This window comes from Thermobia domestica, chromosome 10, assembly GCF_964235325.1.
Source record: "Thermobia domestica chromosome 10, izTheDome1.hap1.1, whole genome shotgun sequence".
Classification (NCBI taxonomy): domain Eukaryota; kingdom Metazoa; phylum Arthropoda; class Insecta; order Zygentoma; family Lepismatidae; genus Thermobia; species Thermobia domestica.
In genome coordinates this window covers 150446128-150464032 of record NC_137463.1, presented here as the reverse complement: position 1 = coordinate 150464032, position 17905 = coordinate 150446128, and the positions used below count along the sequence as shown (strand labels likewise).

Below are 17905 nucleotides of genomic sequence, written 5' to 3'. Positions count from 1 at the left end.
TCGTCGCCATACAAAGATTTAAGTTCATCGATGCACTCTTGTCGTGATAATCCACGTCGAAAGTTGTGAAAAATGATCGCACGAAAATGTTCACGAGTTAATTCCATTTTTTTGCCAAGTTGATTTCTTCAAGTACCTGTAAAAGAAAAAAAAATTGTCGTAAGTCAAAAAGTTCTGAGTACATTTATGCTACAAAATGTCAAACTTTCCAATGGAAATGTCAGATTGCACCTGGCAACACTTAGTGTTGCCTAGGCCAGAAATATATATAGCAACCCTCGTATTTGATCCATCTAATCTAAGGGTCTGCGCACGTTTCTGTATGTATGTGTCAGCACCTTGCATATGTGCATGTCAAAGTGGAGACTTGATGTCTGGATATTGCATGTTCCCTACACCTGTAACGTGAATGTTTCACTCTAATCAACTTTGTCCATCGCATTTACCTGTTTAAGCTATTTACTCACTACACATATCTGTTTAATCCATTTATTGGCAGTCATGATCATTGCATGTTTCCATTCATCTGTACATTGCCTGTATACTGCATGTAGGTGAGGTCACACTTCACATGTTACAGGCAATGTGTCCAATTCTATTCCAATGTACTAAACATGTGTCAGGACCTTGCATATGTGCATGACAAACTAGAGACTTTGTGCCTGAATAGTACATATTTCCTACACCTGTAACATTAATGATTCACTCCAATCAACCTTGTTCATTGCATGCACCTGTTTAACCCATTTATTGGCAATCATGACTATTGCATTTTCCGTTTACCTGCACATTGCCTGTACATAGGTTGGTTCACACTTCGCATATACACGGAGATAATACAGGCAATGTATTCAGGTGTAATCCCATGTATTATACATGTGTCAAGACCTTGTATTGAATGTAGCGAATGTCGAATTGCAGACTTGTGTCTGAATATTGCATGTCTCCTATGCCTATAACGTGAATGTTTAACTCTAATCCACCTTGTTCACCACACGTATCTGTTTAATTTATTTATTGGCAATCATGATCATTGCATGTTCCCGTTCAGCTGTACATTGCCTGTACACTGCACGTAGGGATTTACACACTTCGCATGTACACGAAAATGGTAAATGTAAAATGACATGTTCTACATAATGCGTTTTCCATGCTGTACGCTAATATATGGTATTTACATGTAATGCGAATGTCACACATGTATATTACATGTTGATGAACAGGCACCTTCCTTGTACTTTTAATTCTTACTGTATTGCGAATGTTATCAACAATCCATTCCATGTACTTTACATGCACATATTCCCTCCATTTACTTGCATGTGAGTGACTACGTGTACATTGCATGTTCTCATTTTTATGTACAGGCTCTGTACAACGCGTGTTTCCGTGCAAAATTTCCAACAGAAGTATAATACTTTTTCGACATGCATATCACCTGAAGACAGTGTGCCTGTAATATTTTCTTTACATGTGTTTTCGCCGAAACAGGCGCCTGTATAATGCCTGTCAAAATCTGACAGGCTTTTACAGGCAGTTCCATGTACAAAACATTGCATGTTTCCTCAAAAATTTTCATAATAGATTTTCATTTTATGATCGTCAAAATTGTGAAACAGTATTAGCAGTAATTAATCATTACAGTTAGATATCGGTTTAAGTCAGCGATAGTTTTTATTCTAGTAAAATTATTTACCTATGCCCATTAGAACTTCATAATTCTGCAGTCATTTATATTTTGGCTCTCTTTTACAGGTTCAGGCAGAAGTTCCTGGTTCACCTATTTTTGTAATGAAGCTTGCTAGGTGTGCACGACATCTTGAAGTACAACTATTGGCTGATCAATACGGAAATGCTATATCTCTTTTTGGTCGTGATTGTTCCATTCAACGAAGACATCAGAAAATAATAGAAGAAGCTCCCTGTGTAATCGCAAAGCCAGAAGTATTTGAACAAATGGAAAAGGTATGTATTTTTTTTCCTAAATACTAAATACTAGATGACAGCTATTCGATATTGATCATAAGATGAATAAGAATAATATTTCTCTAAAATATTAGATTTCTTTTTTTGTTTGTTGAAAATTAACGCTGATTTTCAACACCGAGGCTATATGAGACGTAGATTTAAGAGTTCAAGGTGGAATCTGCACCATCAGTGATTCAAATTTTTAATACTCTCCCACCGAGAATCGAACGTGAGACCACTTGCACCAAATGTGCATACGCTTACTACTAGACCAGCGGGAGGGCAGGATATTAATTTCTCACTCTATATGAAAAGCAGCAAATTTCGAAAACAGACCCTAATATCTTTAGATGCACCTTTTCTAGCCTGATTAATTTCAAAAGAAAAATAGAATTGTAATTTCTTTCGTGTATAAGATAGCAGTTAGAAAGTAAATATGAGAATGTTGTTTTGAATTTTTAATGTAGGCTTAAAGAAAGAAAAAAGAAAAGAAGAAAAAACACTCAGTAGGTGGATTGTTTCTGTTGTTGAGTACCGATAACAAAATTAAAATCCTTATTGGTTAACGAGTACGCCACTTACCATTTGAATATCTCATTTTGAATTTCAAATGAGTCCGGGTGATACAGGTCGAGAAATGCCCTTAATTCATATTATATCATGTATACTGTGGGTAACTTGGTGTGTCTGTAACTGTCCAACATCGTAGGATTTCATTCTTCATTCCAGAAAATGTGTGGTCATTCAGATCGAAGCAACTTAGAGCAATAAATCGTCAAAGCTAGGGCAATCAGTTATAATCATGTAATCCAGGAAGAGTATTGAAGAGTGGATGTTTCTAGTTCAGATTCAAGGAATACATCGAGGAATAATAATGATAGAGATAAACGTATATCTAGTTATGAGTACATCTAGTATATGTTGTAATACTACTCATGCAGCTAGTGCTATCGCATATACTATCTCTTAGAGAAAGTCACGTAATATATAAAAGAATTCACATAACATAATGTAAATAATGGTATGGAGTATTTATCGACACAGCATCATCGCCAACAAGAGTTATTCAATATGTCCAATCTTAGCCTTCACACACGCTGCACGCAACACTTCGAGTGGTATATATACTGCTGTCAGTCTTCAGAACTTCAAGATTGTGAAAAGATATGGAACAAGCCTTCTCCTCTAGATGTTTCACAATCGGTAATTCAAAGGATCAAGATCAGGACTGTTTGAAAGTCAATTATCACTGATGATGAAGTGAAACACATTGGATGTTAAGCAGCGTTGTGTCGTTTTTGCACTATAGGGAGGTGCGGAGTTGTAGGAATGTCCACTGCTACCTAGCAAACAGTGTGGTACTTAAAGGCTTTATAACTGTCTCCAACTCATAACTTTAGTGGTTGACGGCACTATTTTAACCCCCTGTCTCGTAGAGATGTAATTGTGTTTTGGAACTGATTGGAGTAATTGGTAGGAGAGTAATAATCGGTTAAATCAGTGGACTTTTATTTTGGAAATCGACAAAAGTCATAACAGAGAAGTCTACGGTGATGTTAGTAGTCATGTAATCACTGGAATGATAAAGTGCAATACAGTTACTGAATCAGATTCTAGTTTGGCGAGGCTTACTTAGTATATGAATGATATATTGCGAAAATAATTAGCCGTAATTAGGGTAAAGCAATTCAAAAGCATCAACTTTTGCAGATTGTAAATAGAAGAACGCTCCAAAATGACAAATTTATCGATATTTGAAAGTTTTGACATTTAGCTTGGACATGTACAATCGTATCTAGAACGCTTTAAACATTTTTGCATTGCTGCTCAAGTTCCAGAAGAAAGAAAAATTTCGATTTTTCTAGCCGTAATTGGTGAACCGGCATACGAACAGCTTGGGGATATTTGTTGGCCAGATTTACTAGAATTTAAAGATTTTGAGAAGTTTACAATTCTAATGAAGAATCACTATGCATCAAAATCAAATGTAATGTCCGAACGGTATGAGTTTCAATTGCTGAAAGAAAAGCTCTATCAAAATGTTATAGCTTTTCTGTTAGAAGGGAGGAAGCAGGTCTCACTCTGTAAGTATTCTTGTTGTTTAGGCATGAACTTAAGAGACCAACTAATTTTTGGTGTTGCTAGTGGTGCATTAGAAGACTTTTATCGCAAAAAAGTTGATCTTTTGAACAAGCGATTGAAGTATCACTTGCAATGGAAAATACTAAATAGCGATTGAAAATTTTTCGTTCATTCGACGAACAAGTCAACTTACTGAAGTCGCCAAGTTCTAGACGCTCATTTTTTTACTCTACAAATTCGTCCAGTTGTGATCCGTCATCAAAGAAAGATAATTCAAATAAGATGGTTCAGTGAGGGTATTTCACCAGAGAAAAATATTCAAATAAGATTAATAAATGTCGTAAATGTAGCATGTAACATTCTAAAAATACGTGTCCAGCGGATGGAAAGACTTGTTTTGAGTGTTCTGGGAAAAACTAATTTAACTCTGGTGTGCCCAAACAGGGAGTCGCAAAATCTTATAGAGTACGACAGAGTTTCTGCTATGTCTCTATCTGAAGGAAGAAAGAGTCAAAGGTTGAGTCTCAACCGGAATCCTCAAAATTCTTAAGTCTTAATCCGGAAGTCTTAAGACCAGAATTGCCATCACGTTGTTGCAATCTGACTAATTAGAAAATTTGGGACATCTGATTCAGTTACACACCTTGAAGTTCAACACATAGAAGACTACTTAGGAAAGGAAGAGTCGACACCAAAGTTTTATATTATTTGTAGAAAACAAGACATGAACCAATTCAGTTCTCCAGATTATCAATAGAAATCAGGTTCTATAATTTCGCAACCAGGTAGTTTAACCTCACAGGTGAAGAAGACCTTATTAACTTCTCAAATAAAAGAAGTAAATCTCGATCTTACACAAATTTGTGACAGAAGAAGAGATTTAATTTGACTATTGCAAGGAAAAATGCTTCAAACAAACAGGAGAGAAAAGTTGTCGGAAAAGGTGATACTATCAAAAGCGAACACCACGATGGCTCAAGAAGCTCGCAATATTCCAAGTCATAACGTAGAACAGTTACATAAAGATGGGATATTAGAAGAAGAGTTACAGAAAGATGGAATTTTAACGTCTGTAATCAGAAGACTAATAACACTTGAAATGGCGGTGGAGTAATTGAGAAAGGGGAACAGTTGGTGGAAGCCTTCGAAGAAAAAATGAGCTGAAAAAGGTTATTATCGTCCTTGCTGGTACTTAATTGTCTGTTTTGAATTGCGTAAGGGCGAAGTGTGTTGGGATCGGTTTTGTTATGGCTAGAAGTGTGTTGAATTTTGATATGCTCTAAGAAGTAGGTTGCTACTCTAATTGGTAGAAAAGTAATAATCAGTTAAATTAATGTATTTTATGTTGGAAATTCATAAAGGTCATAACGGAGGGGTGTACGGTGATCTTAGTGATCATAAATAAACTTAATTACATTGAATTACATTGTAGGTTCTTGTTGGCGTAGACTTACTTAGTATATGAATAGTATACTACGAAAGTAATTACCTGCAAATAGGGTAAAGCAATTGAACAAACATCAACTATTGACTAACACCTCCGAATCTAATTCAGATTGAAGGGAAAGGCAATTCGTGAGGGAAAGCGGAAAACGTCGTAGGCAGACAACAAGGCTGGGAAGCCATTAACTCCCGGAATACGGAATAAACCTCTACCAGGTAGCAACGATCTCCTTAGGGGGAAAATGAGTGGGTAGAGGTCAGGATACCTTCTCCTTAGAAGAGGAAACTATCTTACAATGCGAATGAGCCACAAGGTGATCAACGTCATGGAGATGTGGAAAGGAAATGGGAATACTAGCACATATTTTCCTAGGAGGAACGAAGGAAAAGGGTAGACATAAAGATAGACATGTATATAAAAAGATCCAGAGATAAAATAGTCCTCCATTCGGATCTCCGGATGCAGATTATTGCGGTAAGAATTATCAAGGGAAAAATGATAATAATTTTCATTTCAGCATAAGAACATGGAGCGTACGAACTTTACGACGTGCGAGAAATCTTGAAAATTTAAGCTGGAAATGAGTAATTATAAAGTGAACATCATGGGTATGAATGAAGTACAATGATCAGAGAAAGACGAGTGTCGGGAAACTACATAATATTCTACTCGGGTGGTGTTAAGGCAGAGAATGATACCGCAATAGCAATGTTAAACGAAACTATAAAAAATATAACCAGGGTGGAATGCTGTAGTAATGGCGTGATGTTTGTAAAGCTAAGTGGAAAACCAGTGAATATTCTAATAAGTATATGTGCTAACTATCGACTATGACGACAATGAAGTAGAATCCATATATGACAAAATTGATGACTTATTGCATCAAAAGGGAAGAGGTAAGAGTGGCGCCATACTAACGGAAGATTTCAGCAGTGAGTATAAAATAGTGGGATCGTTTGAACTATGCAGAAGAAACGCACAGGGTCAGATGCTAATCGTCTTCTGTAGGGAACATGGTGTGGTGGTGACGAATACGTGTTTTAAGAGAAGGCAAACGAAGCTGTACACATGGAAGAGTCCAGGAGGTAAAATATGCTATCAAAGTTAATTATATTCTTGTGATGCAGCGTTTCAGGAGTAGTATATGGGACGTTAAGACTACTAGAAGCGAATATTGATTTGGACCACAAACTCCTAGTAGCGGATTTCCTACCTGTTTAAAGTAAGTCAAGGAAAACAGATGGAAAAATCGAAAATAGAATTTAGAACGACTAAGTGTTGGAAGTCTTATAGAACACCATATCCGTCCGTCCTTCTGTTGACAGGTATCAAAGCAAAAGCTCTAAGGGATATCGAGAAGCGGTTATTTGCAATCGATTCAGCGTCCCGAAAACAGGTTTGACCTCCTCCGTTACTCTGTTATTCATACTGAAAGAGGTTGAAATTGGCCATTCCAGGTTTCAATGTTTTTCATCGTAGAACAAAAACGGTAATAGATAGCGACAAGCTGTTTGTTGCAATCAATTCAGCATCTCAAGTAAACATATTGTCACCATCCGCAACATTCTGCCCAAACCGGAAGTGGTTGAAACTTACTACTACTTTCGGCAACAATACTGAATTCAATAGAGCAAAAGCGGTTAAAGATATCGAGAAGCGGTTCAGCGTTCCAGGAATAGATTTCATATCTTAGGATAAATCCCTATTCAAACTGGAAGTGATAGAAATGAACCATTTCCGGTTTCAATGTTTATCACTGTAGAACAAAAACTGTAATAGATAGAGACAAGGAGCTTTCAGCAATCGGTTCAGAGTATCAAGAGAACATAACACCACCACCAGCAACACTGTAGTAAAATCAGTATTGGTTGAAATTTACTAGTATTTCCTGTTACGGTGCTGATTTCCGTAGAGCAGAAATGGTTTCTTGCAACCGATTCAGCATCTCAAGTATAGGGCCCATTTCCTTCGTTGATCCTCTGTTTAAACCAATAGTTGTAGAAATTAACCAATGCCTGTTTCAACGTTTCTTGTTATAGAACAATAACGGTAATAACTAGCAAAAAGCTTTTTAAAATATTGATGATGATTATTATTATTATGATTGATGATGATGATAGGATTCTTCTTCTTCTTCTTCTTCTTATTATTATTATTATTATTATTATTATTATTATTATTATTATTATTATTATTATTATTATTATTATTATTATTATTATTATTATTATTATTATTAATCGATTCAACGTTTTAGGAGAACATACCATCAATACACATAACACACTACGAGAACCGAAAGTGGTTCAAATATATTAGTATTTCCAGTTTCAATATTGATTTTCATTTTTTGACACGGATTCAGTGTCCCAAAAATTAGTTTTGTTTCAACATTATATATTTGTTGAAACAGGAAATGGAGAAAATCTCAAAGTTTTCGGTTACAGCACTGATGGCATAATGGATAACAAGCAAATAGCGACAAGCAGCTTTTCTATATAGATTGGGTACCAAGAATATGTTTCACCTTTGATTTTATGCCTCTATAGCAACTGGAAGTGTTCAATTACCACTTCTGGTTTTAATCTAATGTCAGTAGAGCAAAAGCAACAAGAGATAGCGAGTCCGAAGAACAGGTTCTATCTTTGGTTAGATTTTTCTATTGTAACTAGTAGTTATAGATGTACTACTTCAAGTTTGAGTGTTGAGTTCGCATAGTTTGGAAATTTACCCTAGTTTCACACTACGAAATGAAACTCGTTGGTTCAGATTAGTTCTTAATACACAGTTTTCAGCTGTTCAGCTGTAGAGCTCAGAAAACTCAACACATCTGGAACGCTGGAACGCTGTTTATCATAAAATATATTTTTTTTTCCCTTCGAAAAGAACGTTTTGTACTAAATAGAATGTTAAGCCATGAGTAATCCTTTATCTCCCTTCTTAGCTAACTTAGTTCTGTATACATTGGAAAGTAAGATTCGTAACTTTTTTTTATATGTCGGTTTTCAGGCGTCTTTTACTTGTGGACTTGTAACGTTAATTCTTCCGTTACATTCCCTGGTTCAAAATAAAATTATATTGAATATTTATAAAGTACACGAGATTATAATGAATCACACAACACAGTTATGTACTTTTGGATATATATATTTTTCAACATATACCGTATTTGTCACATTAAAATAATATACATCCAATTCTAACAATATGGTTCTTCGTTCTATTTTCTCTGGTTACCTTAACAACAAGATAAACAAGTTGTCATAGCAACGAAAACAACAAATATATCGATATAATACAAAATATTTTAAATTTTTTTTTTTATATATTTTCTTCTTCTTCTTAACAGCTTGTGCTCTTTTAAATAGCACTTTTGCCCGTAAATAGAAACAGTACTTAGAAGTACATACAAAATATATATTATCGTTGTAGACTTTTACTTGTGTGTTGTAGGGCATCTTTTAAAAAAAGAATCCAGAAAAATATAGTATTAATGGTAATACTTAGACTGTTTTAATAGATAATTCATTCAGATGTTTCATTTTTAAAATGTACACATTGAAATATTCATGACACATGGCAATATATATGATACAACAGCTGCAATACGATGTCATTCATCAGATGTTTTATTCTGATCGTTACACATCCAGTTCCGTACCGGAAGTGTTAAGGAACAGAAACTAGGTGCAGTACGGTGTTATGGGTGTGCTCATGATATATTTTTCTGTATATTGAAAGTTCTCAAATGGACTTTTTATTATGAAAATAAAATCTAATCCATAGTAATTTAAATTTCCCCGTAGAGCATGAGAAAGATTATAAAGTTAGCTACTTAGATTTAAGTGTTAGTAAATATAATAAGTTCATTACCAGCGTCCATTTTCCTAGTGTATACATTAGAGTTCTACACATTCACTAGTTTGTAAAGGAAGTATTTGGAAGATTTTTCTTTGCGTCGTATTATCATTGAAATCAGAATTACAGGGTGTTGTTTAGTTCTTGAAGCCAGACAGTGTCGATGGCTACTCAAAATCCATCTTATTAAGTTGATATAAATAATACTTAGGTTAATAAGAACTTCCGTTTGGACAGTCCAAAAGCCAAAACAACTGATGTGAAGCGAGTCGCTCTGCCTGTATATCACAGATTAACAACTGCACTAAATAAGATTTTACTCGATATGAGTTTCTTACCACGTTGAGTCTCCCCAAAACTCCAAGGGGAAAAAAATCACTCAATTTGAGAGTTATTACGCCGACCTCAGCGAAAATCAAGTGTTTATGTGATAAACTACAGTTAGTGAGAGGGCTCGTGTGGCAAAAAGAAAGCTCAAAATACACGTTAAAGATACCGATAAAGCAGAATACCCGTTTTTGGACTGTCCAAACATTTAAAAGAAACAAAAATTGATAATTCAAGAATTTTATTCAGGACCAAAAGTGAACCACAGAGACCAGTTTGCGTGAACATACATATTTGCTTAAGGCATCCAAAGTTAAATTTGGATAAGGAGTGATTGACTAAGGAATGAAAGCCAGTAATTGAGAAATACATTCAACATTGGCATAAAAATGAAAACACTAATATGAAATGGCAACATTCCACTACAAAACAAAAGAATAAAAATTGAGCCCGCCACGTTACGGTGTGTTACTCCACCATTTAATGAGTGAGCAGCTTAGATAAGGTGTCTTATGCACCAGCACCCTGGTGAGTCTGTCAGTTTTATTATTTTTGTTTTTATTATTCTTTCCACTTTTTTTAACCTTTGTGTTCAAGGCCCGAGGGGTGAACCGAAAGCTAGGAAGTGCAAAGTGTTTCTAGAAATTATAGTTACCTGTAAGCATAATGGTTATTGAGATTGGATGTAAACTCAGCTGAAAAGCACATAATCATCGTCAGTATACTTAGATTCCAAATGGAGGATGTGTGCAGTTTCTTTCTCGTCTCGTACCTCAATCTCACTTATTTCTATATTCCAAGATTTTTTTTTTTTTTTTTTTAAAGTTGTTTTAGTGACTTTTGATTTCTTTCAGTGTGCAATGTTATTTGATACTATTTGCTTCGTATTTGTCGTATTTCTTGCATCTTGTACCAATACTTTCACCTACTAACTAGGAATACTTCACAATTATAACATGAGTCTCGCATAATCCTAGAACAGATTTAGATAGCCCCCACGAGGGTGTAACATATTACAAAGTTGTAGCTGCGAATTGTCATACATAATGAATTGCGGTACAAAATATATTTGAGAAAAGTGAACCAGAGAGTGGTAAAATTCTAAGATAAATTCAAATAACTTCAATTATATTTAAGCAATCCATAAGAAATTCTAGTAACGTTATATAAGCATAGAGATTATTCAAAAGCACTTTCACTAATGCTCTAAGTACTGTTGTATTGCCAACTCGTTATGCATTTTTTATATTTTTGAGTGGCACTACTACATATTATTATGTATATTACATGGCTATATAATTGTGAATAAAATTGTGTTTATTACGTGTCATTGTTGCAAACTTCAAGAGTTATTTGAAGAGATTGATGATAACTATTTCTTTAATCCATAGATTGCAAACTAGACGATAAGGAAATAATGCTTTCCCACGAAAGTATTTCCAAGGAATACGTTTCAACTTAAAGTAAAAAAATATGTATATAGACTGATTTAAATAGTATCGTTAGATTATAAAATTGTCTTTCAATAATTCCAGATGGAATAGTTTACAAACTGATATAACACATTTCTCATATCGAAATATTTCAGACATACAAAATGTAGAATATCACAGTTCATTAAACAAAATAATTGTGAAAACATCAAACTAGGAAGGGAAAGTGACGTGAAAACCACTAAAATAAGTCTACTAGTTCTAGGCGTAGTCTAGTGATTAGCACACCGAATTCACGCTCGGCAGATTAGGGTTCGAATCCTTACCTACGTGAACCTTTGTGTTTGCTTGTTTGGTTGGTTGTATTGTCATTAAAAAAAGAAAAAAGAAAAAAAAAATATAGAATAATAGAAAACTTTATACCAGGGTGGAAAAAAATCATGATTTTTTTCAAAAAAATCATTTTTGTTGATTTTTTTGATTTAAATCGATTTTTTTGATTTAAATCAAATCTTTTTCTTCGTATAATACAAGTCGCGAACTGAAGAAAAAACATTAGGAATTAGTATTAAATGTTAATTTTGCCATTTAAGTGAAAGTATTGGGTTTTAATTTTGAATTAATTCCCAATCGTTAACCTATTTCAATCCCAAACAATGTTTCTTAAGCATTAAGGAAAAAGTACAGCAATGTATATCAACATGACACTTTTCATGAAAGTTACTAATATTTGGCAGGGGCATATTTTTAAACAATTGGAACTAGCTAGCGGCACGAAATACATATAAAGTACATAAATTTCGCCTGAAATTAACTAACTCTATGACCTATGGAACCCGGAGGTTCAATGCCATGTTCAAAAAAGCTTCCTGACTTCTATCCTTAGTCAACTGAATCCAGTTTCTATTTTGTATTCTTATTTCTGCGAGATCCATCTTAATATTGTCCTCCCATCTGTATCTAGGTCTTCCTAATGGTCGTTTCCCGATTGGACTTCCAGTTAAAACTTTGAAAGCGTTCCTACTTTCTTCCATTCTTGCTACATGTCCTGCCCACCTGAGCCTCCAAGATTTGATGACCCTAACAATGTTTGGTGAACGATATAAATTATGCAGTTCCTCATCATGAAGTTTTCGCCATTCCTCAGTTCCGTTCCTTTGGTCCTGAATATTCGTTTCAGGATTTTATTTTCAAATACTTTCAGTCTGCGTTCTTCCCTCAGCGTAAGCGACCATGTTTCACAACCATACAGCACAACAGGCATAATTATCGTTTTATATATTTTAAGGCTTCAAATTCCTCGACAGAATTCGCGACGATAAGAGATTTTGAACTGAATAACAACACGAATTCCCTGCTTTTAGTCGATGTTTAATTTCTTCGTGAATATCGTTTTCTGATCTTATATATTAGCCGATGGCAGAACTTTCTTTGTCTTTATGCGATGAGCTTTTGTAAGTCAAAAATTTTCTGCAGGAATTCCAAAATAAAAATAAAAAAAAAAATCAAGATGATCAGTTCCAGCAGAAGAAACACTTGTTAAATAATATGCTTTATGTGACGTGAAAAACAGTTCAAATGCGAGTTGTACGTGCATTTAAGACATCTATACATAGCAGGCACGTTTTTATACTTTTCTGTTGGCTATTTTATTTCTTCTGACAATTTTTCCTGCACAGGCGCGGCAAATTTTCTGCGATCACATCGCAGATCGCGGCATGTTGTGTAATGGGGTCAAGTATCCACTTTATCAAAAGTATTATTCGATATTTTAACGCATCCAAAATTTGTCGTATTACGATCCCGAGGAACTTTTATGTATTTAGTACATAAATTTCGCCCAAAATTTTAATTTTTTTTTGGTTTCGCAGAGGGGATCGGACCCCTCTATTATCTGGAAACAAACGAATAGACGAACAAACGAAAAGAGTTTTCATCTTAAATGTCCATGGTGATTTCCCCGTTAGAATAGAAATTTTAAAACCCTGTGTTACAAAGAGAAGAAAGCAGGGTTCACCCGTTACCCGTTCAAATGGGATTTTCCCTGATCTTTCTCTATATGATAATCGTTTTCATACTGTGCTTACGTACATTTGAGTCTCATTGTATTATGATTATTATCTTTCATAATTGAAATAACAGAAGAGAAACGGGATTTTACTTACTTTCACTTTAAATTAATTCATTTCGGAATTTGATTTAAATCAACGATTTTTATGAAAAAAATCAAGTGATTTAAATCTTGATTAAAATCGTGATTTAAATCAGACTGATTTAAATCAATCCACCCTGCTTTATACACATGCAAGATATCGTCAAATATTAACGCAGGTCTCCCAGCTGTCCTATTTTCCTATTTTTTCCTATATTTTGGAAATTTGTGTATATTTCTCCTATAAATGTCCTATATTTTAATCTTGCCCTTTATTTCCTATATTTTTCAGTGATTGAATTATTAAAAGTACAAGCCAGAGGCAGTTCCAGTGATGATTTAAATTGCTACATATTAGCAGTTTGCTAAATATGTCTTATCATTTTATGGCGAGGTACGAGTTATACAAATTCGCAAATAGGGTGAAATACGTTTCTCTGTAAACAAAACTTTTTACTTATAACAGCTAGGGGACTCAAATTTCGTATATTGGTACCTTAGGTCAATACCGAGATCCAATAAACGAAGCAGCCATCTAGGGTCACTCTCAAGGTGAAAAGGTCAAATTGAATACTTTGGGTCAAAAACCCGTCCAGTCCAGACAGTGAAAGTGTAAAGAAAATAGCTTCACAAGGGTTTCTCGTCATCCGATATTCTTCAAACTTGGCACATATATACTAGACCGAAAATAAATCGACACGTATTTTTTTTCTTTTTTGGTTCTTTCAGAAAATAGGTTAAGGGACAAAGGGCCCCTTTTCAAAAAAAGGGTCCTCGTGATTAAACGGGCAACTTTAAAGAAACGAAACTCTTCAGGATGCAAAGATAACTTCAAAATAGGAAATACGGGTTTTGAAGCTTTTGCGAGAAAAGAGTTGCAGGGGGCAATGGTCCCTTCGAAATGACAAATTTCTCCGCACAATCCTTACGGAAATTGGATTTCAATGGAATTGCTTCAAACCGTGATAGGCCTATGTTGTATATATGATGTTCCGAAGAAAAAGTCTCAACGGGTACAACAACAAATCACTGACGTTTGGCCACTACGAGGCCAGCTTTTTGAAGGCAACCGAAGATAGTGATGTTCTGTATTTCGGTGAAAATGACTGAAACTGTAATATATTGTAAATGTGATCCTGAGAAAAAGTCTCAATAGGCACAACCACCAATCACTGACCGTCTGGCCACTACAGTGTCGCTTTATTGGAAACAGTAGCCAACCATATTCTGGATTTCGGTGGGATTGCTTGAAACCGTGATATGTTGTAAATATTGTAACCTTAAGGAAAAGTCTTAATGGGCACAACTACCACTCACTGACCGTTTGGCCACTACGAGGCGACTTTTTTGAAAGCAACCGAAGATAGTGATGTTTAGTATTTCGGTGAAAATGGCTGGAACTGTGATATTGTAGATATTGTTATCCTGAGAAAAAACCTCCATGGACACAACCACAAATCACTAATCCTTTGGTCACTACAAGGAAACTTTCTTGAAAACAGCCAAATATAACAATGTTCTGGATTTCGGTAAGATTGAGTAAAACTGACGAGGAAGGTCCATAAACCGAGAGAGTTGAATTTTGATGAAAATTTGTGACAAGATTCAGTACCAATTGCTAAGTAACGTAGTAATAGTCACTCGATGCGCAAATGCTTCGTTGAGCTGCTACACCGACGCCATCTTGAAATCCAGTAGGCAATGTCCAACAATACCCTTTTGGCACAAAAATGAAAAAACTTTTGATAGATCTGACTTCAGTATTGTAAACCAAGGTAGAGCATCTATATGTGGGAGTACTTCCAGTGGATGATCGCCATTTTGAAAGGCGCCATATTAAATCGTGGTCAAATATGATAAATGGAAAGGGGGTCATGTGGGGTATCAAATAGCACTGGAATTCACTCCTAAATCTATTTCCATAACCAAAATGTACATATCTGTTTTCACTTCAGAGTTAAGAGCTCTCTCGCTCACAGGAACATATAAAAACTGTGCTACTAAAATTTTTGTTATGAAATGCAGTCGTGCGAGCACTTGCAGGATTTTAACTAATGCAGTAGTCGTCACTTGATCTACAATAGCCACTATACCATTCAGATCTTGAGACTAGTGAGAGAAATCGTTAATTAAATTGAAATTCCTGTAGTGAAAAATGGAATAGCAGCACTGTAAGAAATTATATCTATTTCAATGTGTGCTATATATATGAGTCTGTGTGTGTTGCGATTATGCATAGCATTTAAATGCTGTAATATAAGTTCTGTGCAATGGCATATATGACTTTACAAGAATATGTCTTGAAGTTATTAGAAAATTAATAGAAAAATTATTAGAAAAATAATATAAACTAATGCACATAAGCAAATATTAACCTACTAACCTTTTGCTCTTCAGTTCTGATGATGGAGATCCAAAACAAAGTGATTAGCACACAGTATCGTGGAGCAGTACAAACACTTAACAAATGCACTTTCGTCACAATCTTCATGACCACAGACACTATTTTCCACTGGTCTCCAGAACAAGGCTGGATTTAGGTTTGGTGGGGCCCTAAGCTACTGAAGATAATGGGGCCCTTTATGTGTCCAGATGAACGTAGGACTCTATATACAGAAATGAAGAAACTAGTGATATTTTACGAAGCAGACTAGCAGAAGGGGCCCCATTACTTACATCATAGGGTCCTACACAAACGAAGCACTGTTGCTATATGTAGATGTTACTTTATTTATTGTTTTTCTTATATTTTGAAAATGTACATTCAAATTTTTCCTTGAATTTTTTGGGCCACCAAAAGTATGGGGCCCTAAGCTATAGCTTGTTTAGCTTATAAGTAAATCTTGCATTTGTAAATGAACCAATTATTGCTCCTGTGACGTACCCACATTTTCTGCCATGCATATGCAAGCATGTCCTTTAGGACTGGCGCACAAAATTGATGATACACAACAGAATGCATTTTCATTATAAAAATTCTGCCATATAATTTGTACACCGAACAAGTGAAGACCTGCTACAATTAGTTATTTATCACAGTTTTGATATGAAAACTAGTCTTGCCCTTATTATAAGCAAGTGTTTTATCGTTAAGGGTGGAAAGTTGCAGATATTTAATTATTTAATATTGAAGGAAAAAGCAAGAAAGAGGCTTGTTTTATGGGTTGCAACTTGGTATTGAATCTTGTAATAATCTTTATTGCCATCTATTCTTAGCAGGTGTGTATTCATTCTCTTATCACTAATAGCAGAACAGACACAAGAAAAGTGAATTCTAAGTTTTCAGGTGTATCTTCTTCTAAGAATGGGCTGTGAACTGATAATTTAAATCCCCTTATTTGTTCAATGCGTCAGCAATAAATCGATTGTATTTAGACAAACTGGCAATAAATACATTAAAGTATTTTAACTTTGTAATATGCACGGTAAATTATAGGTTGTCAAGTATGAGTATTGGAAAAGAACGCAATATTCTGCAACAATGATGGTCTTTGTATAAGGGTTGGAGATTGGAGATTGGAGAATAAAACTTAACACACTACAACGGACCACGTAAAATTGCCTAAAATAGATTTTTGGTTTGATTCAGTCCAACGTCCCACACTTATGCCTGCTACGCTAAAGGAGACGTGGACCTACTGATTATAGTGGAATGCAAACCATTTTGGTCGTTCAACTAATATTCACCAGTTTATATAATTTTTCCAATATATATCCAAACAATCCCTTTGGCATTCTCTGCTCGTCAGTACTATCAGGCATGTTTCATCGACGAGCAGTCTAATCTATCGCACTTTGAAATAGGTATAACTTGTAACATGCTGCCATTCCATTTTTCACTACAGGCATTTCAATTTAATTAACGATTTATCTTACTAGTCTCAAGATCTGATTGGCTATTGTACTGCATTAGTTAAAACCCTGCAAGTACTCGCACGACCGTGTTTCATAACACAAGTCTAACTCACACAGTTTTTATATGTTCCTGTGGGTAAGAGAGCTCTTAACTCTGAAGTGAAAACAGATATGTAAACTTTGGTTGTGGAAATGGATTCAGGAGTAAATTCCAGTGCTATTTGATACCCCACATGACCTCCGTACCATTTATCATATTTGACCACGATTCAATATGGCGCCTTTCAAAATGGCAATCATGCACTGGAAGTACTCCCACACATAGATGCTCTACCTTGGTTTACAATACTGAAGTCAGATCTATCAAAAGCTTTTTCATTTTTGTGGCAAAAGGCTATTCTTGGACATTGCCTACTGGATTTCAAGATGGTGTCGGTGTAGCAGTTCAACGCAGCATTTGCGCATCGAGTGACTATTAATACGTTACTTAGCAACTCGAACTGAATCTTGTCACAAATTTTCATTAGAATTCAACTCTCACGGTTTATGGACCTTCCTCGTGAGATATGTTGAAGATCTTATCATGAGAAAAAGTTTTAATGGACACAATCATCGAATTATGATCGTTTGGCCATAGGACTGCCAACTCTGGAAAATAATACTCGCAATAATAATAATAAAAAGAACAGCTCCCCCTCAAAATTCCCTGTGGTATAGGTCTGAGTGTGAAATACGAGTCTCTGTTGGGACCCATTCATGGGAAGGAAATGTACTATCGTGAACAAA

General features: G+C 35.2%; 1 protein-coding gene across 1 annotated transcript in view; it reads left to right on the top strand.

The window, feature by feature from the left end:
• Positions 1-17905, top strand: part of ACC (acetyl-CoA carboxylase) — a 776633-nt gene that overhangs the window by 181185 nt on the left and 577543 nt on the right. Inside the window, exon 6 of the mRNA XM_081728639.1 lies at positions 1756-1965. Coding sequence (XP_081584765.1) covers positions 1756-1965 — 210 coding nt within the window. The remainder of the gene's footprint in view (positions 1-1755; positions 1966-17905) is intronic.